The sequence below is a fragment of the Nestor notabilis genome, unplaced genomic scaffold, assembly GCF_000696875.1.
Source record: "Nestor notabilis isolate BGI_N333 unplaced genomic scaffold, ASM69687v1 scaffold26696, whole genome shotgun sequence".
NCBI lineage: Eukaryota > Metazoa > Chordata > Aves > Psittaciformes > Psittacidae > Nestor > Nestor notabilis.
Genome location: NW_009933701.1, coordinates 12889 through 23485, shown reverse-complemented (window position 1 = coordinate 23485; position 10597 = coordinate 12889). Strand labels below are relative to the sequence as shown.

General features: G+C 36.0%; 1 protein-coding gene across 1 annotated transcript; it reads left to right on the top strand.

Moving 5' to 3' along the window:
- The first annotated feature begins 1130 nt into the window (after positions 1-1130).
- Positions 1131-7842, top strand: LOC104407675 (E3 ubiquitin-protein ligase TRIP12-like). Its single transcript, XM_010017012.1, has 5 exons — positions 1131-1291; positions 4858-4971; positions 5757-5851; positions 6051-6154; positions 7307-7842. The coding sequence occupies exons 1-5, from the start codon at positions 1166-1168 to the stop codon at positions 7501-7503; spliced, it is 636 nt and encodes a 211-aa protein (XP_010015314.1). The 5' UTR covers positions 1131-1165; the 3' UTR covers positions 7504-7842.
- The last annotated feature ends 2755 nt before the right edge of the window (positions 7843-10597 follow it).

Below are 10597 nucleotides of genomic sequence, written 5' to 3'. Positions count from 1 at the left end.
TTATTATGAGAATCTTCTGTGTGATTAAACACAGGCTAGAAATGTCTAAAATTGCCAGATGTTTGCTGAAGGTAACATTTTTTTGGTTCACTTTGAAAAGCTAACCAAATTTATCAGAGTGAAAAACCTATCCTTGATTTATTTTTTATTTTTTTTTGACATTCAAAAGGCTTGACTTTTTTATTAGTTGGTTTAGACAAACTTCCAGGTTTTCTTAGAAGTGGCTTTTGTGTGTTGTGGGTTTTTTCCCCACCCTCCCCACCCCCACTGAAAAGCTGTATGCAGAACTGATAAAAAACTGACTTCATATGTGAGCATATAGGTTCTTTTATAAATGCAGAGAAGTCCTGATTTTTCAAGGTTTTGCTTTTAGCCAAAAATAGTACTGTTCACTGTTGCAGAGTAATGATAAAAGGTCTTCGGCATGCATGTTCTTGCTGTGATAAATAGTAGGTAGCAATAACCTAATTTATACTCTTAACACATTTTTGTTACTAGTGAAGCTATTGCAAACTTGTGGACCCTTGTTCCTTTTCACCTCACTATCTATTTCTCCTTGATCACCCATTTTAAATTCCCAACAAAAGTTTGAAAAACCTAAAACCCGGTGAATGAAAGCTAAAAATGTCAGTATGCATGCCAAATGCAAATGTTATTAACTAAAGAAATAATTACAGTATCTTTTTGTAATGTAGACTAACAATGGAAATTTATTATGAGAATCTTCTGTGTGATTAAACAATGTGTGATTTGCCAAATGCAAATGTTATTAACTACTCTAAAGAAAAAAGACAGCCTAAGAGCCTTAGTGGATCACGTCTTCTCTTGCAGTAGTATTTTCTAAATCAGTAATATGCAAGAAGTTAAAGTAGTTTTAAAATTGCTAGGGGAAAAAAGTGTACTCATGTTCTTTCAAGTTTATCCATTAAGATAGTTTGTCTTTGTTTACTGGTATGAAAAATGGAGAACAAGAGCAAGGAATACTGTTAACAGTAAATAATAAATTAATAGTAAATCTTTTTTAATTGAAATTTTCACTTAATGCAAACTGCTTTAAAAGTCATAACTTTTGGATAAGTCAATGTGAATGAACTATTCTCACTGGTTTTCATTTCCAATTTTTTAGACCAAAGAAAGTCTACAGTATGCATTGGAGGCTCTGACTATGAACGGCTGCTCAGTGGAAGATCTAGGGCTGGACTTTACACTTCCTGGGTTCCCTAATATAGAACTGAAAAAAGGGGGAAAAGATACACCCGTCACCATCCACAATTTAGAGGAGTATCTCAGAGTACGTAAAAGCAAAGCTAGGACTAAAATTTCCTTATTCTTTGTCACCTTGCTCAGCAGTAGTTTGTTTTCATATATATTTCAGTTCATTCTTGTGAGCTGGGCACAGCAATAGTTTTCTTACTGCTTCTCTTCTGTACTAGTTTATTACTACAGAAAAAACTGTTTGAATCCTAGTCAGTGCATATAACTTGAAAGTTTTATAGTACAAAAAAGTTGGCTTATACATGATGAAGTAATCAGAAGGATGGGTAGTGCGTTTTGGGGGCTTTTTTTTTTCTTTTTTCTTTGATAAAACATGTGGTAGTAACTGGAGTAATTTGGGCTGTGGACTTTAAGAATCTTTTAACAAGTTGCCACATCTGGATGTGATAATGAATTTGTTTGCAATAGTGATTTAGCACCTGCTACTCACACTTCAGTGGGCATTGAACTGCTATATTAATACTAAAATTTGTTGGAGTTAGACTTAGAAAGCATCAGCTTGGTTGTGAGACAAGAGCAGTAGTTGTTTGTGTGTTGTTTTTTTTTCTTTTTTTAAACCAAACAAAACACAACACAAACCCCACACTCAAACAAAACCCCAAACCATAAAAAAAACCCCAAAAAACAGGTAAGTGAGCAGGTAACAAAATGGTGACACGGTAAGTTGACAGTACACATGCATATTGATATATTTGATTGTCAGGAGGGACATAAAACCTAGAAAAGCAGAAGGGTGATACTGCTGGGCTAAGGTAGGAAACTGTTTCTGCATAAGGAAGTGTTAAAGGGAATAAGTTAAAAACAGCCTGGAAGAGAGATGGGGAAAGGTAGGAAGAATGCAGTATTATCACATGAAGTTGTGAGTGGGATGGAGGTAAGAGTGATTGATTGCATCCTGAAAAAGCCATTATTTCAAATCCTAAATAATGCATTTTCTGACAAGTTAGTCTGCTGCCAATTTCATTCTGAGGACTGTAAAGATTTTCAAGTACTGATAATACACAGATCTGATGCTTTGGTAGAAATGATTCAGTAAGGGGCATATAAGCTCCTGCATACGAATGGAGAACTTGGCAAAATAATTCCGTAATCCTTACAACTGAAAACTTAGCAGTTACTGTTGATCTTCCATATTCCACATGTTCAGTTCTCATATCTTTTATTTGTTGAATGCAACTTCTGCTAGTCCAGAATCACTTAAAAAATTAAACATATTTGGGTATAAAGCTATTTGCAGACTTACAGAAGGGCAATGCTAATGACCATGGCTTGTTGGAAACAGCATCTGCAGTCTGAGGAAAGCTGAACAAGGTTGCTTTCAAGTCTGACTGCAAGCTGTATAAAAATCAGGGTTTTTTTTCTTCTAGGTAACACGTATCAGGTATCTGATACTCTGAGAAAGGCTTGCAGATGTCTCCAATGTCCTGTAGTTGTCCTATCACAGACCTTTGGCATTGTAAAGGAAAAGCAGATCTCTACAGAAAACTTGCTCTCTGCTTTTTCCTAAACAACTTTAGGAACTGTTTTCTTGAAAGGACACCTTATAGAGGAATTCGGATCCCAGTAATTAGCACTGCAGTCTTGATGTCAAGGAAATAGAAAAGATTTCAGAGACAAAATCAGTGTCATCTGTATCACAAGTATGATGAATTGTGACTAAGAAACAGTGTATTTAATTTATCATCTAGCCTGTATAGTTCCCTGTGCGGCAGCTGCCCTGCTCTCCAAAATATCATTTTCATTAAAATCTTATGTGTGGATTATCATTGAAAGTAGTTTATGAAGTTAGAATATCCTACTGTTACTTCATGCCTCTCCTGCAGTCATGTCATTCCACTCTCCACTTCTCTTACTGCCCCACACTGCCCCAAGGACAGTTCCCACAGGAGATGCCTTTATCAGAAAGTAGAACTACTTCAGCTACCAGTGTACTGAAAGACTTTATTCTTCACATGCGCTGCCTCCCCCTGCTGTTTTTCGCCTGTACTGTAAAGAAAAAAACTTGCTTGTTCTGAATTTGTGGACAAAAAGTTTCTGGAGTGCAGCTTTTTGCCTTGTAATTTGATCTCCTCTTTGAATCCACAAGAATACATTGCAGCTTAATCTTGCGCATGTTCCTGGTCATAAAAACTAATCACAATTTGAAGTAAGATAGCCATAGAATATTCTATGTTACAGACAGGCTTCTGTGCTGCTGGTTCTTACTAGCTTCCTTTTCAGTATTACAGCCTGATGTGTGAAACTAGGGGTATGTATCTTACCTGAAATTTAATGGCTGACCTTTTTCTAGGAAATGTTATCAATGGATCCTAATGGGCTTTCAGAACAGAGAGCTTTATGGAACAATTAACCTCTCAGTTATTGGGACAGGTTTAAACACTTGCTTCAGGAGTTCAGCAGCATCAGTGAGGCTTTTAATCATATTCAGATGCATCCTTAGACATCTTACAAGCTTACCTGGAATGCTGAGAAGAGCTTTTAATACATTTAAAAACTACTAATTATGGGTTGACAACACATAAGCCTTACTTCCCTGCTAGACTTGAGGGTATTCAAGGCAAGTGTAATCATCAGTAGTGCTAACTGACGAAAGAATCTGAACTTGGCATGCATCTGCGATGGATAATACGTTTCTTAATTTAGTGGAGAAATACTGGCTGCAGGAGTTCTAAAAGAAATTTGGTCTTGTTTTTGTCATGTCCCCTTCCTCCCCCCCCTACCCGTGCAGTGATTGTTTAAGTATGTGCTGTCTACTTTGGAAGGTGAATTTAGTCCTGAGGGGGTAGCTGCAGATTCAAAACCAAAACAACAACAAAAAATCCCACACAGAAAGTCTAAACTACTGTCTTTTGCCTTAGGATTCTTAACCAAATCCTAGAAACATGAAATGAAGTTATTTCTTCTCTCCCCTATATTAAGCTGCTTTAATATAGCAAAAAGACTAAAGTTACTTTTTGTAACTACATATTAGAAAAGGGACCTGTATGTTTCCCTAGGAGAAACTAATGTAATACTGCCAATGATGCCTTAAGGATTTCTTTTTCAGTTTCTGAATTTCAAATAAATATCCGTGTACGGAAAGAACATCTAGCTTAGGCTTCTAAAAATATCTATTAAATGTTTAGATTTGTTTTAAAATATCTTGATAAATGGGTTCAGTTTAACCATCTATTCTGAACTCTATGTATTAACCTTGGTTTATCAAAAATCAAGGCAAATAAGTAGTTTTAAATTCTGCATGAATTGCATGCTTAGGGTGTTCTAAATAAGTTTTGCTAATTTACAATGGTACACCACATGAGAAAGTTGTAAAGAAAAAACGCAGCAAATTCTGTGTCTGTTGCATTGCAGCAGCACAGCACTTGCACGTAGTAGTATGAGCTTATGAATTAAGGCAGAATGAGGCAATGCTGTAGAATAGATCCATGAATTGAAGTTCAGACTCTGCCACAACTACAGTGAGCATATGGGTAGGCTTCTATAGAGTTTTCTTTTGCAGCTGTCATCTTTTCAGCAGTAGTGATCATTACACACTTTGTTAAAATGACTGGGTTTGGTTTTTTTTTTGTCCTTTCCCTGCAGCTGGTTATATTTTGGGCACTAAATGAAGGTGTTGCCAGACAGTTTGACTCATTCAGAGATGGATTTGAATCAGTCTTTCCCCTCAGTCATCTTCAATACTTCTATCCTGAGGAGGTTGGTAAACGTGTCTTTACTGATGCTTTTATAATTTTGTATCTATATGTATGGACAGTCTGAACCCAGGTGTGCACTGGATGCAGTGCATTAGTGACAGAGTGTGTGATCATGTAACACTTCTGATGGACATTAGCAAAACTTTGGTGTCCTTTAAATTACATACTTAAAGTTTTCTGTGGTGATCACTTATCTGATGCTTTTATTATGAACAGCTCAATTTTCTTTAAAATTGAGTATATTCAGCTTTTTTGAGCAAAGTGCTTAAATTTATATATTCAGGCTCTTTATAGTGATACATATACTTTAATTCCTTGTTTTGCGGTGGTACTTGTTAGCTGTTTAAAACAAAATAAACCCAAACAAGCTCAGGACAGTGGTGTTATTCTCCTGTTTTCTTATTGTTTGGCATGGTTTGATGCTCGCTTCTGCTTGGAAATCTAAAAATATGGAATCTAGTCTGTTGCTAATATGATTAATCAGAATTAAGCCATAGGGGCAGCATAAGATATTTGTATCTTTTTCTTGATAAATGTATGTGTCATCGCTCTGCCGCATGGGATGCTAAATGTGTATGCAAAGGCAAATTCAGCAAATGAGGCTGTCACTGGGATGAAGTGATCGCATTCAAAGAATTTGGGAGGATTGCTTGGGGTGACTAAGGTTATTTTGCAGCAAGTGATACCAGGAAGCAGAATGCTGTACTAGTAGTCAGAACAGACAATGCTTTTTCTGCCTCAGGTTCTAAAAGGGAAAACTTAATTCCATGTTTTGTAATCTTATAGTTGGAGCAGCTTCTGTGTGGCAGTAAAACAGACACTTGGGATGCAAAGACTTTAATGGAATGTTGCAGGCCAGATCATGGTTATACACATGACAGGTAATATGGTGTTGATCTTGTTAAAAAAATAAATATTAGCACTAGAAGATACATATTTAAATAATATTGATACACTGTTATTCAGGCTAAAGGAATTATGACATTTATTTGAAAATACTAATTCTGCAATGAATATTAATCTGATGCAATTTTCTTCACTACAAACAATAATAATAGCTTGCCTTTTTCTCCTCCTTAGTCGAGCAGTGAAGTATCTCTTTGAAATTCTGAGTAGCTTTGATAGTGAGCAGCAGAGACTGTTTCTTCAGTTTGTGACGGGTAGCCCCAGACTGCCTGTAGGAGGTGGGTTTTGTTCATTACATACTACTACTCTATATGAAATAAGTATTATTAATGCATTTCAGAATAAGCGGGTTATTTCAGTATAGGAAAAAATTACTTGTATATTCTAGATGTTCATACTTACTTGACGTTTCTAGTTTCAGAAGTGGTTGGGTAGACTTCAGGTAGAATTCTCATCAACTTTGCATTACGCATATGACACTTCATTCAGTTGGCTCTGTTCACGTTTAATTTATGTTACATATAACCTGTTGAAGGGAAAAACATAGTTAAAAATTTTAAAAAACCAAAACCCAAACAAAACCGAACCCTTCTTCCCCCAAAACAAAAAAACAACCCTGTAATGCTGTATTCCTTGGCTAGAGGTGCATCAACAAACAAAATGATGCAGTGCTACCCAGAAACAGTAGTCTCCTTTGTAGAAAGGAGACTATGCCAGTGTAGTGGTAAACTTTTAATTTCTCTCCCTTTTGAATTTCAGAAATTAGGTGAAATGAAGTGAGGAAAACTGAGGAATTTGCTGTCTTTGCTAGGGACCATTATAGAATACACAATTTGCTGTAAGCTCAGCTAAATACTTTGCAAGTAAATCCAGAGTTTATGCATATGTTCCACTACTTGTGTTCTTTGGGGTTTTTTCGTTTTTTGGTTTTTTTTGGTTGATTGGTTTTTTGGTTTGGTGGTTTTGGTTTTTTTGGTTGGTTTTTGTTTGTTTGTTTGGTTGGTTTTTTTTTTTTGGAGGAGGAGGGGAGACTGGTGCAGACAGAGCTGAGGGTCTGGAGTAAAATCAATAAGGTACCATAGCCATAGATAACTTCTGAGAATCTTAGAAAATGTGTATGAAACCAGCCAACTCTTAAAAATACTATTGTTTAGAATAGGATTTTTTACACTTACAGAACACAAAAGTAAATTTAGCTTATTTGTTTGGGGTCTTTTTAATTCATCTTGGAAAACTAGTGTACAGACAGGACTTCAGGTATTTTTTTTCCTTTCTACATACCCTTATAAAGCCATATTCTGAACTTTAAAAATGGAGCTGAAAAAATCAGTTATGAAATGCATGCTTCTGTCACTGGTAGATGTCTACAATGTTGACTGTGTGTTTTCAAGAGGAGCAACCTTATTCTGAATGTCTTTTCTCATGGACAGGCTTTCGAAGTTTGAATCCTCCATTGACAATTGTACGCAAGACTTTTGAGTCTACAGAGAATCCAGATGATTTCTTACCCTCAGTAATGACTTGTGTGAACTATCTCAAATTGCCGGACTATTCAACTATTGAGATAATGCGTGAAAAACTCTTGATAGCTGCAAGAGAAGGGCAGCAGTCATTCCATCTTTCCTGATCACAATAAAAATACAATGTCTGCCTGTTACAGCAAAAGAAAAACTCATGATTCTTTTCTAAATATATCACCTGAGTCAAGGAAACGTGTTACGCCTTCTTGTTGTAGAAAAACGGCTTGCAGATTATAAACAAAGACACTTGGTTGATATTCATTAAAGGCCCCTATGGACTTAAAGTGATCCGGCCCTAAAAGTTGTTGTGACAAGGTTTCTTTAGCAAGTTCTTGTTTAAATTATCATTTATTTGATGAGTGAAGTTTTTAACTTGCTTTGCTGTGTGAAATTTAAAAAGGGATGTTTTTCCAGGCTGGAACAATAAATGTCGCTGTGCAGTTTAATACTGGGCTGTGTGTATCCATCTAGCTAAGTCTGAAGTTTTTCCTCCAAAGACAACTTTTGTACATAAGTACAGAAATTAAATACACCATGTATTTGACAAATCTAGTTTAGTAGACTAGTTCTGTGTACCCTCACCTGCCTCTAATTTTACCCATCCTCATGTATTGTCTGATGTGCAATTCACTTGGTTCTTTTTGTGTGCAACATTCAACAATTGTTATGTTTTGGTTAGCATGGGCATTTAACTGCTCCATGCCTCTTTCTCTGATTAAGATAATTTAAATTTTACTGAAATCAAATATATATTGTCAATATAATTCAGCCTTTGTAACTAGGTAGAACCTTTTCTTATAGCATAGTTTTACTGTAGTGGTAGGATATAATGGCGACAGTCCTTACGAGTTGACGCTCTAGAGCTGTTTACACAGTGATTCAGGCAGCAAAAGCCTCTTACTAGAGGCTAGGAAGAATTATTTCTTTCGTGTAGTTGAAGTCCAACAGCTTGGGCTGGCCAGTGTGTATTGTGGTAAAGGCCACAGCATTTTGAATTGATGTAAAGTTTTTTAAAAGACAAATTAGTTGTTTCATTCCCTCTTTGAGTAAACAGTTTTCTTGTTCTTGATCTAAGTTCCTGGTTACTTTTGTAGTTTTTTTCTTTTTTCTTTTTTTTTTTTTTGTTTGTTTTTCTTCCCCCCTCCCCCCGCACTAGCTTGGAACAAACAGTTCAGCCTTTGTCTTTTGACACAGATAAAGCACCTGTAAGCAATTCTCTGTCCAACTGTTTTATGTGCTGATTTCTCAAATCTGCAATAATTTACTTCATCAGGTTAATGTTTTTACCTGAATATAAATAAAAAAGTTTGCTTCACCTTTTTGTTCATAGTTTTGTACTGTATGCATAAAGTTCAATTGTGTAAATTACTGTAATGCAAGTAAATCGTCCTAAATCTACTTGGCTAACAGCCTGCAACTTGTGGATGATTTACTACTAAAACAAGACCTTTTAAGACCTCCAACTCAGAGGGAATTTTTTTTCTTTCTTTGGGTTCAAAAAATGGGCTATTACAAATACTCCTGAGATGTACCGGCTGTCTAGTTAATCTCTATGAAAATGTGATAGTTAATTACTTTTATTCAACTTTGAGAAATCAAAATTCATGTCAGTGCTTAGAAATTGTTAAATTCTGGCTAATCAGGCTAGTATTTCCCCTAAACTAACAAGTTTTCTTTTATCTAGCTGAAGAACTTGAACTTCCAGAATATGTAATGGACATTCTTCCAGTGAACATTCACAGAATTACATGTGGTTGCTCGTACCAGTGCCACTGAAATGTAATGCAAACCTGTCATGAGCATGAATAGAATGCGAAATCCTTGCACAAAGAACTTGATAACTGAACAGTTTCTACTACCGTATTAGAACTGAAAGAAGGCGCTTCACACTGTACATATAATAATGGTAGTGCACAGTGCGGCATAGTTTTCATAAAACTTCAAGGCAGTGTTTAAACTATGGACTGGTGTTTCAATTGTTCTGATAACTTGATCAAACTGAGCACAAAAAAGTGTTTATAGTGTGTGGATAGCAATTTGTTCATTTTTTTTAAGGTTCTATATTTTAAAGAAAACCTGACTTGTGTAAAAAGAAAAGAAAAAAGCTAATATTTTGTATTAAAATATCATGTGTATTGATATTTTTTTTTATCCATGTTGTCTCCCTCTAGAATCTGGCTTTGATCGACTTTGAAATTTTGAGGAGCTCTCAAATTTGGTTTAGAGCCATTATGGAAGTGTTCCAGTGGGGAAATAAGTTGTTGGTTTCCTGTTTAAAAGGAAGGAAAAAGCAAGTACCTGTGGTGATAATTTTTGTTGTGGTGGCTGTCATTTTCAGCACAGACTAAGGATGTAGTTGGCCTGAAAAATGAATGAAACCCCTTTGGGTGGCACTTTGTTTTTTTTCCTACCAAGCTTTTAATGTATTAGAAGAGCAGTCTGGCTTAAAAGATAATGGTAAGAACAAATTGAAGAGTCACGGTTCGCATGACTGCAATATTTCACGAAGAACAGAAATGTGGTATCTAAGAGTAGTTGAGAACAAGTGGAGGGGTGGGGCAAGACCTTGGGAATTCCTCCTTTTCAGGAACTTTGGATTAAAGGAAAATCTCATTGAAATCCATCATGGGTATGTGCAGATGCCTGCTCAGGACTACGTAGCCCTCAGAAGAACGTATAATTGATTTAGCACTGAACTGCTTTTATTATACCCTATAAAGTAGACAAAGGTACAAGAAGTCCTATTTTTGAAAGTAGAGGCTTATTTTAACATGGTAAGTTCACCTGGTTTTAGAGAACACCAGCCATCAGTTACTATTTTGGATGAGTTTTATGTCCTTCTAAATTAACAAGAGCAGCAGAAAACTGGGGGAAGAAGTGCCATCCAAGCACTGATAGCTGCTACTGAATTGGTGCAGTGATTTTTTTTTTGGTTAGTTTTTTGTTTTATAAAAAAACTTTGTATAGGGAATGTTTGAGCAGTATCACATCTGACAAATTAGTGATTTGTAGTGCTGCTTCATATCCTGTAGGAACACGCACAAGAATTAATTCCAAGTATGTGTGAAATCCCCATGCCCATTGCCTAACTTTTAACCAGCTATTCCAATTTTCATACGCAGGCTGCTTGCATAATTGAGTTGCCTAGATTCTTCCTCCTTTACCCTCAACTTGGTGGTTTGGTGGTGGGATTTTTTTTTT